At 38.5% G+C, this 24,874-nt stretch overlaps 1 protein-coding gene across 2 annotated transcripts in view; it reads right to left on the bottom strand.

The window, feature by feature from the left end:
- Positions 1-24,874, bottom strand: part of LOC133554665 (cyclic nucleotide-gated channel cone photoreceptor subunit alpha-like) — an 82,937-nt gene that overhangs the window by 30,015 nt on the left and 28,048 nt on the right. The window contains exons 1-3 of one of the 2 annotated variants that reach the window (XM_061903674.1): positions 8,307-8,368; positions 7,841-7,942; positions 7,713-7,767 (exon numbers count right to left, since the gene is read on the bottom strand). The exons of the other annotated variant lie outside the window; for it this stretch is intronic. Of the exons in view, the coding sequence (XP_061759658.1) occupies positions 7,713-7,720 (8 nt within the window). The 5' untranslated portion in view covers positions 7,721-7,767; positions 7,841-7,942; positions 8,307-8,368. Of the gene's footprint in view, positions 1-7,712; positions 7,768-7,840; positions 7,943-8,306; positions 8,369-24,874 lie in introns of those variants that run through there. 2 annotated transcript variants of the gene reach the window in all.

Raw genomic sequence — 24,874 nt, 5'->3', positions numbered from 1 at the left:
TATCGGTGTTGGCCCTGCGATGAGGTGGCGACTTGTCCAGGGTGTACCCCGCCTTCCGCCCGATTGTAGCTGAGATAGGCGCCAGCGCCCCCCGCGACCCCGAAAGGGAATAAGCGGTAGAAAATGGATGGATGGATATATATATATATATATATATATATATATATATATATATATATATATATATATATATATATATATATATATACACATGTGTGTGTGTGTGTACATACATAATTCCTGTTTGTTAAAGGGGTCCCACTGCATGATGCTTTTCTTCTTTTTCACCTAAAAATATTGTTAGTGTCCTGATACTAAAATGATGCCCAAGCGTCAAATATGGTTCATACCTATGGAAGTGAGCCCTGCTTGTAGTTTTTGATCGCTTCGTTCTGTCGTATTGAAAAGTGGGAACAAATTGACATCAATGCACACTTGCCAAGACTTACTTAGTAATTATAATAATGGATTAGATTTATAAAACGCTTTTCTAGACACTTGAAGTGCTTCAGAGTGTGAACTGAGAAGCCATTATTTCATACTTGCCAACCTTGAGACCTCCGATTTTGGGAGGTGGGGTGGAGGTGTGTTTGGGGGCGTGGTTGGGGCGGGGGGCGTGGTTAAGAGGGGAGGAGTATACTTACAGCCAATTCACCAACTTGAGTATTTCATATATATATATATATATATATATATATAAATTAGATAAATAGTTGAATTTCAGACGGCACCTATCAAATACACAGTAATAAAAACAGTTGTTCTAACTGTACTGTGCTTGATGGTTACTAAAAAAAACACTTACCTTTCACTATTTGAGTAATCTTTGTTCTGCCAATTGCGTACTGGCGAGCGAGAACGGGATCTTGCTATCAGCATAGCCATCTTTGTCTCAGGATAAGTTACACCATCGTGTCTCCATTTTGCGAGGTGGCCCATAATACTGGGTTGTGAACGATGCTGCGCTGCGGACGCTAAGTGCTTCGCTGACTGTTCATGACAGAGTATATCCGTTCGGCCACCGTGTTCAATGGAGATGTCTGTTCTACAAAATTTACAGGCAACATACCCCTTACTCTTCAAACTCTCCTGGATAAACTGAAATTCTTGTTTCCATTCATTTTGGAATTTGCAAGCGTATTTCTTCATTTTGCTCGTAGACTGTGGAATATATTGGGTTAGTCAATAACCATGCGAGGTGATGAAGTTAAGTCTCTTTACTTTGGGCTTCAGAACAGACTCCCTCACTTGCCGTCAGGTGCACAACACCACGTAAATCGTTGGCCAATCAAAAAGCAATCCCATAACTCTATAGCCAACATTCACCAGGAGATGGCAATAGACACCATAGAATACTCTATTACAGACGGCGTCGCCATGACTGTAACTTCCTCGTTCTTCTGCTTGTCTCCTTGTGTGTGCAGTTTTTTATTAAAATCCGTAGATGTTGTAACATGATTGGGCAGCCAAGCTGTTTATATAGTGGGAAAGAGGATGTGAAAACAGGTTGTCCCCAGACTCCCCACTCATGTCCGCATGGAGCTGGAGGGGGCGTGGCCTCCAGCTCCAGCTGAATTTCGGGAGATTTTTGGGAGAAAATTTCTTCCGGGAGGTTTTCGGGAGAGGCACTGAATTTCGGGAGTCTCCCGGAAAATCCGGGAGGGTTGGATAGTATGCATTATTTATTACCGTCCACATTCACACATGGTGGTTAGCTACATTTGGAGCCACAGCTGCCCAGGGATAGACTGGTGGAAACGTGGCTGGTAATTAGCGCCTACGACCCATCTGACCACCACCAAACATCAATTAATTCAGTCGACATTCACACTACGATGGTGGTAAGCTCGATCTTTAGCTATAACCGCCCTGGCGTAGACTGACTGCTGCCAATTTTTCCTAACGATCTCTCAAACCACCACCAGACATTCATACACCTGTGTGAGTGGCACTGGGAGCAAGGAAGGTGAAGTGTCTTGCCCAAAGACACAACGGGACCTACTAGGGTGGCAGAAGCCTGGAGAGAGTTCATCCACTCTCTCCTGGGTCACTGATTACTTGTCTGACAGTCCACAGTTCGTGTGACTGGGGACCTCCCTGTGGTGTAAGTGCTCTACACCGTCCTGTCTGCTTTCCTGTTCACCCATAATACCTCAGACTTCCAGTATAGTTCCAGGTCCTGCCACCTGAAGTAATACTCTGATGACTCTGCCATGGTCAGGCGTATCAGAGAGGGAAAGGAAATGGAGTACAGGACACTGATCGCTGACTTTGTGGAGTGGTCTCAGGCAAACCATCTGCTCCTTAACGTGGACAAGACCAAGGAGCTAATCATCGTCTTCAAGATGACAATGACCCCTGTGGAGCCCATGAACATCCAGGGCTGGGAGGTGGCAGCAGTGGAGCAGTACAATTACCTGGGAGTCCACCTGTATAACAGACTGGACTGGAAGGACAAGAAGGGCATGAGCAGACTCCTTTTCCTGAGGAAGCTTAGGTCCTTTAATGTGTGCAGCAAGTTGTTGGAGATTTTTTTTTCAGTCTGTTGTGGCCAGTGCCCTGTACTTTTGCAGTGGTTTGTTGGGGGAGCAACATCAGTGGTCAGAGTGTCCACCCTGAGTTTGTCAGATCAAATTGGTTGACAAACTGATCTGAAAAGCCAGCCAAACTATTAGCACGCAGGTGGAGGCGTTTGTCAGTGAGGGACATGAGGACCCTGGACAAACCGCTCGCCATCATGGACAATCCCACCCACTCCACCAGACAACTGAGGGACAGGAGAGCTCATAATCCAACAGGCTCCTTCAGCTTCGTTCCCACAGTGTTCGATTCAAGAACTCCTTTATGCCGCACTCCATCCAGCTGTATAGTCACTATTGTCACTGGTCAAACTGTCACAGTCACTCGCCATAATCTGTCAAATACCTGACAGCTTTTATGTTAGCTACCTCTCTTTGAGAACAATTTCCCTCGTAGATCAATAAAGTTTGTCTAAATCTAAGCTGGATTTGTACAAGGAACTCTCAAGTTTCTGGTCAACCACTCTACCATCTGTTTACCATCAAGTCCATGTAAAAGCTCTGGGCCTTCCTCTACCCCCTATAGTTTAAGAAGTTATATCTACGACTATTAAATAAAAAAAAAAATGCATAAATAATGCAGCTTCTATGAATTGATCAGTTTTATTTTTCTGACAGTTGATCTCAAACTGTCATGCTCCCTCGCGCAAGCACACAAACTGCTGTCAAGCCCCTCTGACGCGTCACAGCTTCACAACATTTGTACTAAGCATAGCTTAACATCACAAATAACATCAGAGTAGTTATGAGAACAAGTGAAACAAAGTTTCATCAGGAAAAAGAAGCTATTGTAGCGAGCATACCCACTATACATCACCATGGCAACAAACGTTCACGTGATAAGCACTGCCTGGATTGATGCGGCTTTTACACATTTTTAAAGAGTCAACTTTTTAAAGGATTTCAATGACATTCACAAGTTCGTAAAACCTAATGTTATGATTTTCACGCAACTAAGAAAGAAAGGCATCACTGCTGCATAGTGAGGAGCCCACCTACATTTCAAACTTTTAACACTTTTGCCTAAATGAGGTGGTCATGTTTGCAGGCTGGATGAGAGAATTCAAATAAGAGAGACATGCATGACTTGAAGCATGCAAGAAAAACACACACAAACTGCAGTAGAGGGCTCTATGAGCCATTCATCCATCCATTTTGGATGGGTGAGATGAGATTGGGCTGCGGGGGCAGCAGTCTAAGCAGAGAAGCCCAGACTTCCCTCTCCCCAGCCACTTTGTCCAGCTCCTTCCGGGGGATCCCGAGGCGTTCCCAGGCCAGCCGGGAGACATAGTAATCCCGATGTGTCCTGAGTCTTCCCCGTGGCCTCCTGCCAGTCGGACGTGCCCTAAACACCCACATAGGGAGGCGTTCGGTTGGCATCCTGATCAGATGCTCGAACCACTTCATCTGGCTCCTCTCGATGTGGAGGAGCAGCGGTTTTACTTTGAGCTTCCGTTGGATGACAGAGCTTCTCACCCTATCTCTAAGGAAGAGACCCGCCACCCGGCGGAGGAAACTCATTTTGGCCGCTTGTACCCGTGAGCTTGTCCTTTCGGTCATAACCCACAGTTCGTGACGCGAGGATGGGAACGTAGATCGACTGGTAAATTGAGTGCAAACATCAAATACAAAGAGCCGAAAATGTATATATTTCAGAACAGACAGCTATGCGATTCTGATCTCAGCTGAAAATCATTGCAAGCACATCTGCTTCCTTATTTGAAACTTAAACCACATTTGGTTCTGACAATAAATTTTGTACAGAGCCAAGGGCAGCCTTGGTAGTGCTGTAATAACGAGTCGACCTTTAACAACGCGATGTCCAAATTGAACGGAAAACTTAATCTACACTGGCCATCATTCAAAGGTCGTCGTAGTTTTGTTTGGAGCCAATGTAGATCAACAGTGGTGTGTTTATTTATATCCCTTCCAATCTGGTTAGATCCTCTTAGTGGAGGCTAAAGGGATTCGAGCAAAGGACGATCCTACAGCAGCTTCGGATAATCTGAGCAAGGCTGTTTCTTCTCCCCCCACTGCTTTCCTAGCCATCTAACGGGAGAAAATTGACAGAGTTATTCATTTTCTGTGATGCCCAGTGATTTTTTTCCATCATAACGTAGGCTATGAAGTGCAGACCAGGTGATGCGTCACACCTCCCCATAGCAAAGCAAAATTGAAGATGAGATCTCATATATGTCTTATATATATCTCCTAGACACAAAAGAGCACTAATCGAGACCAAAGTAGATTTCTCATTCTTCTCAAATGTAGCTCCTGAGAAATAAGGCTCGCAGTGAGCACTGTGAGAGATCTCAAAGTTGTCTAACAGTTATCTCTTTTTCCGATTTCAACAAAGACCAAAATGAGAGATGAATGAGCTGGTCTCCAACATGTCTCAATAATGACTCAGTGAGAGATACACATGGTTTTGTTTCTCACTACTCACTGTTTGAGTTCTCAGATGTCTCTTTGCTATTTCGGCAAAAAGACAATCAATGAGTATTGGTTTCAATGTCTCAATGATGTCTGAGTGAGAGATATACTTGGTTTTGTCTCTCACTGCTCACTATTTGAGTTGTTAGAAATACCCATTTTCTGGCTTAGAAAAAATTATTTCAAAAATGCATTTTAATTGACACAGTTTAATAATACCTCAATCATACTCCAGTTTATCTCACGCCAACATTTGGAGAAAAGAATTAATTCAGGCAATATGGATATATGGTCTGTAATCTAAATGGTTTATTTAAATAATTTTCTACTTAATTTGTTGATTTCTTATCCACACGCAATGCACAGTAACTCAGTGACTACAATTGTGAGATTTAAAACTGAACCCAAACAATACTGATATGATCACAAGACACTTTTTTAAGAGCTTTTAACATTTGTGAACTTTCTAGAGCAGTGGTTCTCAAACTCTTTTAACAAGGTACAACTTCAGAAGATATTTGGCTCTCCAACCACCATTATAAGGACTAATATTAAAATACAGTAACATAGTAGGCCTATGTATTCATTAAAAAAAAGACAGTGGTTTTATTAAACAAGTACATTTAATAAATTGGCCACTGAAATATTACACACAATGCAAAAACATAATCAACAATGATACTCCATATACAGTACATATTTACAGACTTTTACAGCATCCACGGCAACATCACATCAGTGTGTATTTTCAGAGCATTTATAACTATGATCACAAATTTGATTTGTGGCTAATGGAATGCATTTACTTTTTTCCCATATCTTGATCGCATTGTAGTTCATGTTTAAATATCTTCTGTGTTTGTGGTAACACATAATCCACAGTGTTAAATGTAACTCATCACAATACAACACACACTATTAAAACAAAGTTGTGGATGCTAATGCCAATCATTAGTAAATACACAGCATCAAACCAAACCTATGAGAAAGGATCTTGACGAGGGATGCAACATTATTGTAAATATTACGTTATTTTGATTTCAAAATTCTCACAATAATGCTGTGATGTGTGACGCTATCAAACGAGAACTCCAGTGGGTGTGTTTTTTTTCTGACAATATTAAGTGGGCTCATCTGAGAGGTAAACTCGATCTCCCATGATAACCCGCGCAGTGTGGGACAACAAAGTTCAAACAGGGGACATTATATAGGGGCGAAAAAGGGGAAGTGTGTAGGAGTGACGGGAACATTTGTGCTCCGGTGATCCGAGGAATTGTTGCTGTGAAATATTTCTGTGCCTATAACTGTCGTGCTTGTTTAACCTTAAATAAAGTCTGCATACTGCAAGGTAAAGCTTGCCACGTTCATCCAGACCATTTCCAAGTCGACCCAGAGATGTTGCAGCTCACCAAAGGAAATGTGGACATGCACAAAATAAGAAATTTGCCGACACTTCACACCACAATGTCTACAATAAGTTAGGGACTATGAGTAATATATTAGAATGAGTTATATGTTAGAACCATTATTTGGAAAATATCATTGATGTGAAACCAAGACGTCAGCAAGGGACAATATCCATTTGTGAGGTATTTACATGATTAAAAGTCAAATTATTAGTTAATTCTTAAGAATCAGTATTCTACAAACTAATACTAACATTTCCATTGCAAATGACAGTTTCTTAGGAAGTTAAAAGTAAAAAAACACTAAACTAAACAGCAGTGATGTAACAATACCAAAATGTCATATCACCGTTACTGTGACCAAAATGATCACTGTTTGCATTATAATCGCAGTATTGTTGAATGTGCTAAAAATGTAATCAAACCCACAATAATACCAAGTTGTATTAAAAAAAAAACATACCGGACAAACACAGTATAGTTTCTTGGCTAAAGAAACATTATTGTTCTACATTAGTTACACTGCAAGTTTACTGTTAATGTCAGTTTAAAGACACATATTTGAAAGTTTTGTTTTTTGTTTGTCTTTGTGTGTTACTTGAAATTCTGGAATTCTGCTCCATTCCTTTGCACCTAAAATACCTGTTTATAATAATAAATATGACTACAACATATGAACATTATGTTTGTGTTCAATTATAGTAAGTGTGTTTATCCTAAACATTCCTGCCACTTCATTTAACACCATCCATTCATCCATCCATTTCCTACCGCTTATTCCCTTTGGAGTCGCGGGGGGCGCTGGTGCCTATCTCAGCTACAATCGGGCGGAAGGCGGTGTACACCCAGGACAAGTCGCCACCTCATCGCAGGGCCAACACAGATAGACAGACAACATTCACACTCACATTCACACACCAGGGACCATTTAGTGTTGCCAATCAACCTATCCCCAGGTGCATGTCTTTGGACTTTGACATTTTTGTAACAATATTTTATTGTGGCTTTAACACTGTGAGGATATCATACCGTGAAATTTTGATATTGTTACATCCCTAATCAGCCTTAACTTGAAGGTGAAAGGTTCAAAAAACATTAATTACACATGCTGAGATTACTTATATTTCAAGTTTCATTCTTCATACGTGCTACTGTAATCAGGGTAAAAGAAAGCAATATTTCCATGCTTGTTCCTGACAAACTGTGGACAGCTTTTTATCCTTCTATCTGGTCTGTAAATCTCAATCAGAACTAATTCACATAAACAAAGAACACGCATATACATGTAACTTACTTAGCCATTGCTCATCAGTCTCCACATTCACATAGGTGGTTGCAGGACGGGATGACTGCAGGAAGAAAAATAAAATATCATATATCTGCTGACAGTTTAATGCACCACAACTATGCCAGTCTACTTACCAGCTTTACAGTCCTTCTTGATCATTTATTTGAGTCGACTTCTTTACCAGTTCTTCTCCGTCGTTTTCCAGGTTTTCATTTTGTCATTTTGACACTCCAATACTATGTAAATACAGACAAAGGTTGCTGGAATATACAGTGTAACTTCTTGTAAATGTAAAACTCTATATTATGTCGAAGCAGTGTATGTTCAGTAATTTATATTGTTCAACTTCAAATGTTCTCTGAACATTTACTTCTATCATTGCTATTTCACTATGGGATGTATGAAGTGTAGCTTATCACTTGAGATGCCTCGCTGGAGGTAACTTTCATAGCTTCTAGCAAGGTGGTTGTGCCGTTGAATGCGGCATTTATAGCTATATTTCCGTAAATCAGTGACGTTACAGTAGTTTAATAAATACTAACTCGTGTATGTTAAAGTAATTTAAATACCAAAACAAAAACAATAAATGGTATTACTTACTTGCATCTGTTATTCCTTCAGTGCCGAATTGTTTCTTCAAGTCACATCCGCCCACTAAATGCGCATGCGTGTTTTTCAGGTAGAGCAAATATGATTGGACAGATTCATGGGGCGGCATGCCAAATCTCGCGAGAGTGTTGTTGAGATCCACATCTCGGAATTTAGATAAAGTTGATTTTCTACTTATATGACCATCTGAAAATAGCCATTTTTGGCTATGCATAACTTTCAAAGGAAGGCAATTTAGAAAATTTACGCTTTCTATCAGACGGCGGCGGACATGACGCGTTGTTTGCCGTCAGTTAACGTTAGAAGAAGAAGAGGCGGGGAAACAGTAGGTGGCGTAACATTTCAACGTTGTCTGTGCGCCTACCTTAAACTAAAACTAGGAAGAAGAAGAAAGCGAAGAAGAAGCGGGAAAGTTTTTGGAAACGAAGGTTGCAACGCTTGCGACATGAGAATTGGATAGGTAAGTATGCTAATATGTTTTAGTTGGTCAACCATGTAATGTTGTGAAATGAAAATATTTAACTGTTGTGACAACGGAATGGTCCTTTAGGAGGCTGCGGTAACGCTAATGGTGTCTGCCTAACAAGTAATGTTAGCATACATAATGACCTTCACAATTGGATTCCACAGTGCATATTCATTTGGGGGGGCTTAACTTAAAAATGTTTTATAATACTGTTGTAGGTAAAGTGACAATCGACAAAGGAGGTCCGGGTTGCATTTTATTGGTAAGGCTGGCTATTTGCAATAAATGAGATTACATCCAAAAGTATTCAATGATTCACTCATTTGCCCCGCCATTTTGAAAGCAGCAGTATATTTGCTTATTCGCTGGCAGTGGCACAGTATGTTTTGTATCATGCTATCGATTGCATAAACTGCATATATTTAGGAAAATAAAGTAGGTATGTGTGTAAAATGTTAAACTTTCATTAAATGAATCCGGTATTATCATACAGGTCTTGTTAAGACTAGCAACATGATATAAGAATAGTTTTCCTGTGAGACATGTTTAAAAACTTATGATTGTTTTAACCTGGTCAAAATGCACTAATTATGGTCAACCTCTTCAATACAAAGTCATTGGGGCTCCAGATTATATTCATGACCTTTTTGTTAAAAATACTATAACTTTCCTAATATGTACCCCATTATAAAAAGGTGCCATCAAGCCCACCGCACATCAAAATAGATACAAATTAAAATAAGAATTAAACTGTCTGGTTTAAGATTTTTTTTTACTATAGCCAGAACGATCATAAATTATAATTTTGTTTACTTGTTTTTAACAGAAGTTAAATATGATTCGCCCTAAAAGTTAACATCCATATGGAGTGACCCCATATATGTAAATCATTTCCATTTATATTATAGTTCACTCCATATATTTTCTACTGCTTTTCCCTTTCGTGTCGTGGGGGTGCTATGTCCTATCCCAGTTCCGCTCGGGCGAAAGGCGGGGTACACCATGGACAAGTCAACTTAGATCGACAGACAACATTCACACACGCGTCAATTTAGTGTTGCCAATCAACCTATCCTTAGTTTGTGATCCAAAATTTTTTTTTCATTTACAGCATGGACCAAAATGAAACGACTACAAGAAAGAGGTTAAGAGTTCCCACAAAGAAAATGAAGGACCTGCATAATTTTCCTCCCCCAATTAAGCAATCTGGTAAGTTTCTATGTATGTGTGGCAAAGCGTACTACGGTTAAGCCAAATTGCAGTACATGTAGCTAACAAACTGGAAAAAGGACTTTATTAGTTTGTGTAGTATTTAAAGAACAGCTGAGAATACCACCTTGGGAAAGTTGCCCCAAGGAAGTTAGGTAACAGTACCCTAATTGTAATGAGGCCACACACCTCTAAGACAGCGATGGGCAAGCTCTTCCTACTGCATCTGCTTTAAAATGCAAATAGGGATGGGGAGAGGGAATAATCATAACATTGATGTCCAAATGAGATGACAAATACCAGTCCAATTTTTTATACTCAAATAAACTATTTTAAACACTTTCTCTTTTGCACTCTCTTTCAGATTGTTTGGCATTCGTCAGATGGGTGGACGGTTATACCGGCAAAATCTTTACAGGAGCAGACATTTTGTCAAGAGATGAAGCTCCTGTGCAGATCTTAGATCTTAAAACAGGAGATTCTGTTTTAGCAAAGTGGTCAGATGGTAAATTTTATAGGGCAACTGTTGAATATATTTTAGGAAAAGATCAGACTCAGTCACCAAAAGGCTGCCAAACTCCACAGGAGTTATTTTTAAATATGTTGGAAGCCAGTGAGCCATCACACTCAACATCAGGATCTGACACCATTACAGTAGATCAGAACCCACTGTCTGAACATGATAATATTACAGCGTTGAATCTATCAAGTGACGGGGGACTTGTAACAGGCGGCAACACTGCCTATGGGTAAGCTTGACATTTATTACCTCATGCCTATGGGTCTGCAAGTTCAAAACATTTAATCTTTAGCAATTTTAGTGAATTTCGAAACCAAAAAAACAGCATTAATTTAAACATTTTATTTGCCATCAAATCATTGTTTCATTAAATAGTATGTTAATGACAAATACAAATATTTGATGTGTAAAATTGCCCAAAACCCAACATCTGTATCCACTCTGATTTCAGGATTAAAAGTTCTGAACTTGTGGACCCTGAAAACAATTTGTTGCCATCATTTTATTACTTTTTAGTTATGGTCAAAACCTTCATAGAGTGTAAATATCCACTCTACAATCTCATGTGTCAAAACTAGGGAGTAACAAAATGAACATTTCATGTCATGGTTACAATTGTTATCACAGTATTGATGAATGTGCTCAAGAAGTACTTGAACACACACTGAAATCTTATAGACAAGTTTTATTGAGAAAAATTTACACAATATTACTTTAACAGTTTTTAAACATTCAGTTTCACTTCAAAATATAAATTCAGTTTTTTTTTTTTCAATTAAATATAAATAAGAATATGAAAAATATAAATAAAAGTAGTGTAAGGATGGGAGTTCAAGGATGAGTGTCAAAAAACGGAGCTAACTTCTTATCAGCAATCAAGTATTAACTAAACACTTGTAGGTTCTCAGAGCAACACTCATCGGAAATGTGTCCAGTAAAAACCTGTCCGACCGGAGCTTTCAACAATAACAAAAATTCCATGGATGAATTAAGTAAACAGTATAAAAAAAAAATAGGATCCAAACAAAATTTGTGGAACGCTCTCCTTGGCCGCTGGTACTTGCTGTTGCTCTTGCCTAAACACCGCACTGAATTTCAGGACAGGGACACCAAAACAAGCTTGGCTTGCTAGTTAGCATAATTATCATCATCGAGCTAGCTTACTTGTTGTTGATACTGTTAAATGATTGGCTGTTGGCGTGTCCCTTCCATTGCACAGTAAATACTGTTAACTGATTGTCTGTTGTAGCATGTCACTTCCATTGCTCAGTGACACTTCCTGTTTTCTGTTTACTGGGTTCCCAAAGCGCCATTGACCTCATGCAGCGAATCATGCTGGCTCGAACATTTTATCGAAAGCATTTAATATTGATATGATTATGTGTCTATCGCGATGTATAGTTATTGTTTTATTGGCCCAGTGCTATGTAGTATTGATTCTTAAAAAATATTTTCGGGGATTTTGTCGGAGCCCTACATGTGGATGGAAATGTTCCTCTTTTTTGTGAATTTTCCTATCTTTATTCAAAGGGTGCTCACATGCCTGTGTTTCCTTTGTGGAGAAAGGAGGTTGGGCGGAAATCTCAATAAGCAATAGTTTAAAAAAAAACATTTAAAACAAATATAAGTACTGGTTTGACAGTTTATACTTAATTGTACATTTCATAAATAATCCTGAGATATATAAAGTAATAACTTTTTCGTGATAGTCAATGTTATGTATAACTTAATATTAAAAAAATCTGTCATCTGTTATTGGTTATTGTTGACTAAGTGAGTTGTCTATTTCCTTGCAGTCAAGATGATTTCATCTTCAGTACTGGTCCAGTTCCTTTGTCTTTGATGTGAAATGTTTTTGTTAAGGAGTACTGTACAGAACGATTATAGATAGTCAATTTTGGTCATGGTACATTCATTTTCATTATTGGTACTGTCCATCATAGAATGAGGAGAACAAATCATTTATACACTGCTGATTTTGTAGTTCGAGGTCTGTTACTTATATTATTATTTTTAATAATATCATTATAGGCACACTTCAATTGTAAGTGATAGAATCCAAAACAAAAATCCGTAAAATCACATTGTATGAATTTTTTAAAAGTAATTAATTTGCATCTTATTGCATGAAATCCATATTTGATACTTCAGAGAAGTAGAGCTTACTAGGTGATCAATTCCGTGGAGAAAAAAAAATGCAAGTTACTTGAAAATAATAAAATGTGTAATTTTTTGTTTTGTTTTAGATTTTACAGAACAGCCAGTCTATTAAATACTTGTTCTCCTCACTTCACATAGACTAAGGTCCACTTTGGCCGCTGCTGGTTAAAATATACTGTAGGTCATTTCAGTAATTTTTTTGTAGTTCAGTATTTCTCATCTCTTTTGATGTTGTATATACATATATGGACAAATTGGGTTTATAGAATTGTAATCTATGGTTTAATGAAATTTCACGATAGGTTTACCAGAGAGGGAACCATTGGTCCATCACCCTACAGCGGCAATACAGCCATCCCATCACTGTATGGCCTCCACATCAATTGTCAATTTCCTTATGGAGGCCATATATCTACCCTATCACCATACGGCAGGGGTGTCCAAAGTGCGGCTCGGGGGCCATTTGGGGCCCCCAGGTCATTCTTTAAAGGCACATTTTTAAAATACAATTGAAAAAAATAAAAAGCGCAAACAGGTGAAATGTAACAAGAAAATGTTTCAATGCTTTAATAACACAAAACTGCCATGCAGGCTGTTTCTTTCTTTAAAAAATAATGAATCAAAATCAATGTCATTTTGAATTATTGACCTCTTCAAAACTTCAATTACCTCACATTAAATATTCCACTTTAAGGCATTTTTTGGGGAAAATGTTGCATATTTTGTGTTTTGCCATATAAAAAAATTAGCTGTTTTTTTCTTTTTAAAGGAGGGCCTAAAACAAACAAACAAAAAAATTAAAGAACAATAAAACTTCTAAAATTGACGGATACATCTGAAGTTGATCTTGAGATTATTGTGCTGAAAGTAAACAGTAAAAAAAAATGTATTATTTTTTTTTTTAACACTTTAACGAGTAGGACACTTTGGGATCCCCAATTATTTGTGTGATCTGTTTTAAGTGTCATTCCTCAAAAAATAATAATGAATTAAAATCCAAAATTAAGGCTCCAATTATTATATAATCTCAAAAATTCCACCTAAAAAGGTTATTGAATGAAAATATTGCATATTTTGTGTTTTTTCCATTTTTTTTTTCCTAATGTTGATCTAGAGATTTAAAACATGAATAATGAAAATAATAATAATACTGAATAATGACACATTTTTTTTTTTTTTTTTTGACCAAAACCCTTTGGGGTCCCCGGGATCATAACTGAGTGGAGGCCTAAATGTATATTTTTTTATACATATATTGTATTGGTTTTTAAAAAAAAAATGACAATGGCCCCTGCTTGCTTTGATTTTTCAGTGTGTGGCCATCAGTGGAAAAAGTTTGGACACCCCTGCCATATGGTCTCAACATAAAAGGTCCATTTCCCTACGAAGACCATGCATCCTGTCCATCAACCAATGGCCTCACCACCGAAGGTTGATCACTCTATGGAGGCTGTACACCCCGCCCATCCCCACACGACTTCAACACCGCTGGCCCATCACCAAATGTCCACAACACCTCTGGTCCTTCACCCGGCGTACACAATAGCTTGCCACCTAGCCGGGTGAATCCACCTGAGAATAAAAATGCAGCTTTCCTGGCACCAGACAGGAGAGATGCAGGGAACCCATCTGTTGGGGACACTATCCGTTATCAACCACAGGCAGAAAAATCATGGACGCCATGTGATGGATGTAGGGAGGAGTTGGAAAAAATCCGGCGAGAAAAGCAACGAATCAAAGAAGTCCTCTTGAAAATAGGTAAGTACCTAATGCTAATTCATTCATGATGTAATTGTTTTATTTACTTAAACTTGTGATTGGACCTTGAACACATTTTCTCATTCTGGTATTGTTTGTGCTATTTTTGCCCTTTCAGATCCGGGCCAAGTCAGAGTACTTTAAACTCTCTGCGACCTCGTTGGAGACAAATACAGCGACGGCTCTCCTCAACAATCGGACCAGCAAGAGCTCTTTCATATCATCGTTCCGCCTTGCTGCTATGAGACATGCTTCAAAGCCCAAATGAATGCGTTTATTCCACGCACTTTTTGACCTCTTTTTTTACAGTAGAGGAGTGTCCCTTTTGGTCGCCCTGAAAACAAACCTGCAGGAACACAAAAGCGCATCCTTGACCGGAAAAAAGTTGAAGGAATCCTAAGTAAGTTTTCCCAAACTGAGGGTGTTTTCAGGCCAAAATTGGGTAACAATAATTAAATAGAAGTTCAATATGAGAAATGTTGATCCCTTATCGATTACAGCACACTGGAAGTATAACTCAATGTTACGTAATTACAATTTGTGATTGACTAAAAACTAGCGTTATGATGAGCAATATAGTGTTATGTCCATCAACTTGAAGTGTGGTTGTGTGTATTAATGATTTTGCGTAAATGAAGGCTTTAAACGGCAATAAAAAGCATTAAATGCATTGCCAAGAGGCATTTAAAAAATTTAATACGATTGAAGGACATGGCGGACCGTCAATATGTCAAACGGTAAATGAAAATTAACTTAAGAAGGTTACGGTCATCGAAATTGTTAGTCTGTCTGTGTGTTTCTTTTTTTAACTGCGGCTGTCAAACTGCATACAAGAGGTATTGTAAGGTGGGAACACGAGAAAAGCACTGCTTCAATAAAGCAAAATGAAACTGCTCTGGGGGCATAAACTTTTCCATTCTTTGGTCACTGTAGGCGTGTAGTCCTTAACTGTGACACCATGTCAGGATAATGGAAAAGCTGAGCTTTTTTCATACAATGAGTCGTTTATTTCAATCATCTCCACTTCAACACATATGAGCTAACTTGCCTAACATTAGCAACTGTTGTGACGCAAGTGCCTCAAGTGATCTACGCTAGCCAAGGATGGACAAACAAGGCAATTTTCACAGCAGACCACAACTCTTTTATTCTCTGACATTCCCACAATAAATGAATACAAGTTCCTTCAGCTGCCGGACACTTGATACATACTTGCTATTTACTGTAAACATTTTAAACAACAGAGAAGGTGTAAAATACAATAAATTCAATATGTTTAATTGCCATAGCTTTTTTTCAAATGCATCTTATTGGCATTTTTACCAATATTGTTCTGTATTTTTCTAAAATGTTTAAATCGATCATCCATTTCCAAACACATGCATAATTTGCAATCCTGGTATGATGTTCATTTATTATTCCATAAAACCTTTTAACTATTTTAAAACAAATTGCATCCTATTTAAAAATGGTATCCTCCAGTTTGTGGCTATTATAAGTCATATTTTCAGAGAATATATATATATACTTACAGCATGTTTCAAACAGACACAACTAAATAAATGGCTAATGGGTATATTATATTGATCATCTGATGCAGAATGGGATGTTTGTTTAGAGGGTTTAAGTGCAGTTCTCCTTTAATATTTTTGATAGTTCTTTTACTTAGCGATTGTCTATGGCCATGCACACAGTCAAAAGACCAGATGCTACTCCACAAAAATAAATAAATAAAAATACATTCTCCAATTAAACAGCTTTGTAAGCCAATTCTAATACATTAGAAAGTAACAGTTAATGTAAACTTTTCAACTAATTAACTTGTCTAATGCTTGCAACTGTGTGTATACAGATAGATAATTGTAAGCTTTTGACTATATAAAAAAAAACAACTATATGCAGTCGCACATGGGCATTACATTTTTTCAAGTACCAAAAAATGGCATTACATTTGAATTTGCATTATTATTGTTATTGCATTGCATTGCATAGATTTGATACCTGTAGAAACTGATGTGGGACAAAATTACGAATAGCTGATTATTATGTTCTTGCCTTGCAGCGTATGTCCTGAGATGCGGTACCCTTCCTGATAGGGACAATATTGAGGAGGCCAAGCTCAAGAAAGCTTTGGTAAACAAATGTCGGGCCAGAGCCGATTTTAAGTAGGCCCTTGTACCTGTCAAGTTCATTCTATGGTTGGATGTTTCCTTGGTAAACATTTTAAATATTTTGGTCTAGGTTTGCGCAGTATACATTGTAAAAAATTGCCCTATGATGTAGCTTTTAGTACCACGTTATTCTGTGATAATGCATATTGAGGTGTGCTGTGCCAAGCAAATTTGGCACTGATGCAACCTCACTAACAAGCTAGCGGCTAATATCCTTTCACAGTGCAAAGTTTTTTCCAAATAAAAAAAATAATGCAACCGGAAATGACGCAGTATGTTGCTGCTTACATAATCAGGTATATTAGTAGCTTTTGTAACCCATCCATCCATCCATTTTCTACCGCTTATTCCCTTTCGGGGTCGCGGGGGGCGCTGGCGCCTATCTCAGCTACAATCGGGCGGAAGGCAGGGTACACCTTTTGTAACCAATTTCAAAATATTTCAATGATCATGTGTGTACCAAATGTTATATTGTTATCGCAGGAGGCTGTTCTATTGTTTACAACAGTGTTTCTCAATCATAGGCCTGGGGCCCACTGTTTGGCTGCGAGTACCCCTTGGAAGCCACCAATAAATATCTGTTTGTTAGCTGTGGTCCGTCCATATGGGCAGCAATGGTACTCGGTTGTCTTACACTTTAGTGTAAGATGACTAATTCAGTGTTTATATTTCAGTTGGTCCCAAACCCCTCTGTAGTGGAAAAGTTGGTCGTGCCCCAAGGTAAAAATGTTAAGTATCCCTGGTTTTCAATGTGTGATTATTTTTTGTATGTAGACTAGTTCCACACAGCACGGTTACAATTTTATAAATGTATTTAAGTTTTTACTTGGAATATTTCAAAAATGGAAATTTTGTCATTTACTCACCCTCTTACTGAGATGAAGTCAAGTGTTTTTTTTACTGAGATGAAGTCAAGTGTTTTTTTAACTAAGGTACATGGTTTGCTCAACAAGGAGTTAAAAAGCTACACCTGACTTTTTCACAATAACAAAGTGAGTACTCAAGGTCAAATTCATTTATTTTTGTATTTGTTTTATTTTTTGTATATTGTTTTCTATGTTGTTTTAAGTATTGTGAATGTCAATATGTACATTATGTATGTACTAATTAACTACATTTACATTTTTGTATTTAATCTATTTTTATATTATATTTTGTATTTTTGTGTAGCCAAATAAAGTGATACACCTTTCAATATTTGACTATTTGTTTAGTGTTATTTCTAATTAAGTCAGATGAATATTTAAATTGCACTCTCAATTTGTTCTCATGATTATCAAATTTGAGATATGATAATAAATTTAAGAGAAATAATCAAGACATACATAAGATCTCTTTTATTGCTCATACATCTAATTTCTTTCTCTTTTTATTATCCTTCAAAATAAATGAGACATAATTGAGATCAATGGCATACATGTATGAGCTCTTGTCAGTGTATCCCAGTTCTCAAATATTGCTCAAAGGGTTGTCTCAACTCAACCTCCTTTGTCTCAGTGATGTCTTGTCTCTTTTTAGCTTATTTATTGCTCCTAAGGGACCCTTAGGAGCAATAAAAGAGAAACAATTGATCACAGAATTAGACAGATATGAGAAGCTCAAAATGTTCTCAAGATACGAGATTAAGCAACAGATGAGCAAGCAAATTTTTGCTATGGATCACATGACCTGTACAATATGTACCACATCTCGAGTAGCTTCGGTGAGACCGTCCATTGGGAGTCAGATTGGTTGGGACTTGTCAGCACGCTTTGTGATGATGCCGCAAGTCAGAGGTCTCCTGAGCATTCATCGGTGCTGTCAGCAGCTTTTCCCAGCTGCATCATCATCCTTACTATCACTGTGAAACGGAACAAATAGAGGAGAAAAACATTTGAGCCCCTTTGTTTAAAAAGTTTTTTAAAAATTAAAGTTTAAATTCTGAATGTAATACTGCATTTTCAACATAATTTTTGATTGACACAGTAGGTATGTATTAATTCAACAGTAAATAAATTTATTTAAAGGCCTACTGAAATGAGATTTTCTTATTTAAACGGGGATAGCAGGCCATTCTGTCTCATACTTGATCATTTCGTGATATTGCCATATTTTTGCTGAAAGGATTTAGTAGAGAACATCCACGATAAAGTTTGCAACTTTTGGTGTTAAGAGAAATGCCCTGCCTCTACTGGAAGTCGCAGACTATGACGTCACACGTGTGGGGGCTCCTCAAATATTCACATTATTTTCAATGGGAGCCTCGAACAAAAAGTGCTATTCGGACCAAGAAAACGACAATTCCCCAATTAATTTGAGCGAGGATGAAAGATTTGTGTTTGAGGATATTGATAGCGACGGACTAGAAAAAAAAAAAAAAACGTGATTGCATTGGGACAGATTCCGATGTTTTTAGAGACATTTACTAGGATAACTCTGGGGAATCCTTTTTATCTTTCAATTGTGTTGCTAGTGTTTTAGTGAGTTAAATAGTACCTGATAGTCGGAAGGGTGTCTCCACGGGTGTCTTGACGCGCAGTGTCTCAGGGGAGTCGACTGCAGCTATGGACGGCACAAGCTCAGCATTTCTCCGGTAAGAACTGACTGTTTAACCACAATTTTCTCACCGAAACCTGCTGGTTGACATTTGGTAGGGATCCATGTTGGCTTGACCATGCTCTGATCCATAGGAAAGTTTCTCCTCCAGGAATTTTAAACAAGGAATCACTGTGTGTTTGTGTGGCTAAAGCTTCCCAACTCCATCTTTCTACTGTGACTTCTCCAATGTTAATTGAACCAATTGCAAAAGATTCAGCAACACAGATCTCCAATACACTGTGTAATTATGCCGTTTAAGCAGACGACTTTTAGCTGTGTGTGTGTGTGTGTGCAGCGCTCATATTTCCTTAAAACCCGTGACGTCTTGCGTACACGTCATCATTACACGACCTTTTCAAGACGATACACCCGGGAAATTTTGAAATTGTAATTTAGTAAACTAAAAAGGCTGTATTGGCATGTGTTGCAATGTTAATATTTCATCATTGATATATAAACTATCAGACTGCGTGGTGGGTAGTAGTGGGTTTCAGTAGGCCTTTAAGCGGTTGGGTTTTACATAAGGAGTTGGTGGGCGATAATGCAAATTTTGGTATAGGTCCAATACTAAGTAAAAATAAGGTCTGCATTGCTGTAAATGATACAAATGCTTTTTACTTGGCTTGGTAGGTAGGAAAAGTGGCCGTGCCAGCAACCTGAGGGTTCCTGGTTCGATCCCCAGCTTCCACCATCCTTGTCATGTCTGTTCTGTACTCAGGAAAGACACTGGTTAGGGCCTTGCATGGCAGCTCCCGCCGAGAGTGTGTGAATGTGGAAATAGTGTCAAAGCGCTTTTGAGTACCTTGAAGGTAGAACAGCGCTAGCGCTATACAAGTATAACATGTTTACGTATAGGTTCATTGAATTATGGGATCAAGATTATAATCTGAATAAGACACAGGTCGATTAAACAAAAAACTTATCAACAAAGCTATTTGATGAAAATTTAACAAAACAGTCGTAGCTCAATTTAGGGGTGCCACACCTTACGAATTATTTGAGATACAAGTTCTCTCTCAGTTGGTGTTTTGCTTTATGCTGTGAGCAAAGATTTTTGTCAAGAACCAGCTTTTAAATATTGCTCGCTGGGGTAGTCTATTCCACAGTAAATCTGGTATCTCACTTTGCTAGTATTAGCTCGGAGGTGGAACTAGACAGACAAACCTTAGTTTTTCCAAACATGAGTCTGAAGAAAGTGAGTGCGGAGGACATTCATTGCTTAAAGAAAGAAGTAATGGAAAAACATGACTAATAAGTATGTGGAGCCGTCAAAGTAACATCTTGAATAGAGTATATTTTACACCATCTCAGTTGTTTAAAATGGGTACAGTAGATAGCAAGTTATTGTATGTATAAAGTGTCTGACAGCTGAAGAAACATTTATTCCTTTACTGTTAGGCTTGTACGGTATACAAAGTATCACGGTACTAATTAAATGAAAGCGGTACAACACCACCTTTTGAAAAATACCGGTACCATTCTTTCATCTGAATGCCACTGTGCGGCGGTGACTACAGAGCCGAGGCACATGAGTGTGTCAAAACGCACGCACAAAGTGCATAGAAGCAATACCACTGTGGTGTTTAAGAATGGCAAATAACGGTAATTCGGTTAAAACGATAATTGGTTAAGAAATTGCGCAATATGGATTCATTTGGGCTTCAAAACTAACAACAAAGGTGACTCTTTAAACAGGGAGGTACCACGTTGCAAGTGCTGTTTTACACTTTTCCGCATGGGAGATGTTCCCTTCAGGGACGAAGTTTTGTCGTGGTAAACACCCTTCTCTTTACCCGGCAATGGGTCTGTTAAGCTATGCTCTTTGGTTGGAATGACAAGGCCGTCGATTAGTTACAACTTGGTCTCTTTATTTATGATTTCCACAGGGCTCAACCAAATATCCATCATGTTAACACTCTTGCACTTGCTAGCGCTACCTCTCCTTATTTGCCCACTCACTTGCACACGTCACTTACTTATATATATATATATATATATATATATATATATATATATATATATATATATATATATATATATATATATATATATATATATAATATACCCCATTTCCATATGAGTTGGGAAATTGTGTTAGATGTAAATATATACGGAATACAATGATTTACATATCCTTTTCAACCCATATTCAGTTCAATATGCTACAAACACGGGGCTTCAGGGTGGCAGAGGGGTTAGTGCGTCTGCCTCACAATACGAAGGTCCTGAGTAGTCAGGATTCAATCCCGGGCTCGGGATCTTTCTGTGTGGGGTTTGCATGTCCTCCCCGTGAATGCGTGGTTTCCTTCCGGGTACTCCGGCTTTCTCCCACTTCCAGAGACATGCACCTGGGGATAGGTTGATTGGCAACAGTAAATGGGCCCTAGTGTGTGAATGTGAGTGTGAATGTTGTCTGTCTATCTGTGTTGGCCCTGCGATGAGGTGGCGACTTGTCCAGGGTGTACCCGGCCTTCCGCTTGATTGTAGCTGGGATGGGCACCATCGCCCCCCGCGACCCAAAGGAGAATAAGCGGTAGTAAATGGATGGATGCTACAAAGACAACATATTTGATGTTCAAACTCATAAAAAAAAATTTTTTTGTGCAAATAATCATTAACTTTAGAATTTGATGCCAGCATCACGTGCCAAAGAAGTTTGGAAAGGTGGCAATAAATACTGATAAAGTTGAGGAATGCTCATCAAACACTTATTTGGAACATCCCACGGGTGTGCAGGCTAATTGGGAACAGGTGGGTGCCATGATTGGGTATAAAAACAGCCTCCCACAAAATGCTCAGTCTTTCACAAGAAAGGATGGGGCGAGGTACACCCCTTTGTCCACAACTGTGTGAGCAAATAGTCAAACAGTTTAAGAACAACATTTCTCAAAGTACAATTGCAAGAAATTTAGGGATTTCAACATCTACGGTCCATAATATCATCAAAAGGTTCAGAGAATCTGAAGAAATCACTCCATGTAAGCGGCATGGCCGGAAACCAACATTGAATGACCATGACCTTCGATCCCTCAAACAGCACTGTATCAAAAACCGACATCAATTTCCAAAGGATATCACCACATAGGCTCAGAAACACTGCAGAAAACCACTGTCACTAAATACAGTTCGTCACTACATCTGTAAGTGCAAGTTAAAGCTCTACTATGCAAAGCAAAAGCCATTTATCAACAACATCCAGAAATGCTGCCGGCTTCTCTGGGCCCGAGATCATCTAAGATGGACTGATGCAAAGTGGAAAAGTGTTCTGTGGCCTGACTAGTCCACATTTCAAATTGTTTTTGGAAATATTCGACATTGTGTCATCCGGACCAAAGGGGAAGCGAACCATCCAGACTGTTATCGACGCAAAGTTCAAAAGCCAGCATCTGTGATGGTATGAGGGTGCATTAGTGCCCAAGGCACTAATGCATGCTGAAAGGTACATACAGGTTTTGGAACAACATATGCTGCCATCTAAACGCCGTCTTTTTCATGGACGCCCCTGCTTATTTCAGCAAGACAATACCAAGCCACATTCAGCACGTGTTACAACAGCGTGGCTTCGTAAAAAAAAAAAAAGTGTGGGTACTTTCCTGGCCTGCCTGCAGCCTGAACCTGTCCCCCATTGAAAATGTGTGGTGCATAATGAAGCGTAAAATACGACTGAAGCTCTACATAAAACAAAAATGGGAAAGAATTCCACTTTCAAAGCTTCAACAATTTGTTTCCTCATTTCCCAAACGTTTATTGAGTGTTGTTAAAAGAAAAGGTGATGTAACACAGTGGTGAACATGCCATTTCCCAACTACTTTGGCACGTGTTGCATCCATGAAATTTTAAGTTCATTATTTTTTGCCAAAAAAAATAAAGTTTATGAGTTAAAACATCAAATATCTTGTCTTTGTAGTGCATTCAATTGAATATGGGTTGAAAAGGATTTGCAACTCATTCAGTTTATATTTACATCTAACAATTTAACTCCCTTGCACTCACGCATGTGAGTACTATATGTGAGTAATGAAAAAAATATTGTGTTACCACAAATTAATGATTAATCAGTGTATGTTATGACTGCTGCCTTTAAGGCCCACAAACAGGTTTAATTCGACGAGGGACCCTCAAGATCAATTCGCTAAATATAAAAATGAGCTGCATTTTTTAAATGAAAGACACTACTCTTCTAAATGTGTCCACTGAATGTTGCAATGGCAATATTAAGTGTAACACATGTCACACATGGCAGTGTTTGAAAATGACATGTCAGCTGACTTTTAACGCCTTCTGAATTGGCTGCTGCTACTCCAGCCCAGGTGCAAGCAGTCAGGTGTTCCCTCACTGCATGCCACAACAGCTTTGGGCATGGGCAAGAAGCCGAATCGTAGGTGAAGAAGGCGTCAGCATCCCCAAAAGAAGACTGCTAAAACCTTGTCGAAGTTGAAATGCTGCTAATTTCATAGCAGTCGTCTTCGACTTCCTCAGGTCCGGTGAATGAGCCTGGGGATGCAGGACAGTTGTCTAAGTGGGCGTGGGGAAGAGAATTTGCCACATTTTTTTCCCACGAGATACCACGTCAAGCCAGGTGGTTCCATTCTGAAGTTATGACTTATAATAGACAGAAATTGGAGGATACACTTTTTATACAGGTTTTTTTTAAATAGTCAGATTTTCTGGAATAATAAATAAAAAATTATATTAGGAATGGAAATGATGCATGCATTCGAATAGATGACAACTTCAAAAGTTTAGAAAAATACATATGTATTAATATTTGGAAAAAATGCCAATAAGTCCTTTGATGCTTTAAAAATAAGATGAGAAAATTTAAGATCTTGAATAGCATTCTAAAGTATAATAAAGGGACGGCGTGGCGCAGTGGGAGAGTGGCCGTGCGCAACCCGAGGGTCACTGGTTCAAATCCCACCTAGAACCAACCTTGTCACGTCCGTTGTGTCCTGAGCAAGACACTTCACCCTTGCTCCTGATGGGTGCTGGTTGGCGCCTTGCATGGCAGCTCCCTCCATCAGTGTGTGAATGTGTGTGTGAATGGGTAAATGTGGAAGTAGTGTCAAAGCGCTTTGAGTACCTTGAAGGTAGAAAAGCGCTATACAAGTACAACCCATTTATCATTTATTTATTTATAAATGTAATGTATATAATGTGATACCAATCACAACACACACTTGTATTCTTGGAGCTTTGCATTGATTTAGAAATTCGTTATCAAAGAATAAAAATGCATGTTGTCAATATGCATCATAATAAAGCCAATAATATGAAATATTGATTGTAGCTGAGATAGGCACCAACGCCCTCCGCGACCCCAAGGGGAATAAGTGGTAGAAAATGGATGGATGATTTTATTATAATAATTAACAGATGTTGATAGTCCAACTCATGTTGGCTACACAGTAAGTTCTATAATGTGAAATCAACACTTAAAGAGTTAAATTTAACACTATTCAAATGTCTATTTGGTCCTAACCTGAGCTGGTGTTAAATTTACGCTTTCCATAGTGTTAAATTGATAGAGTTAAATGAACACTAGAGTCAAAATTGTAACACTGTAGAGTGTTGTTCAACTTATTACTCTTGAGTAGTGTTGATAAATTACTCTTCTGTGGTGATAATTGTACACCAAGTTAAATTTATTTGCTCATTAACACTGCTTTGATGTTGAAATAAAACTCTGATAAGGTTT

This window comes from Nerophis ophidion, linkage group LG06 (assembly GCF_033978795.1).
Source record: "Nerophis ophidion isolate RoL-2023_Sa linkage group LG06, RoL_Noph_v1.0, whole genome shotgun sequence".
Lineage (NCBI taxonomy): Eukaryota > Metazoa > Chordata > Actinopteri > Syngnathiformes > Syngnathidae > Nerophis > Nerophis ophidion.
The sequence above is the reverse complement of the archived record's forward strand: the minus strand, read 5'-3'. Positions and strand labels throughout refer to the sequence as shown.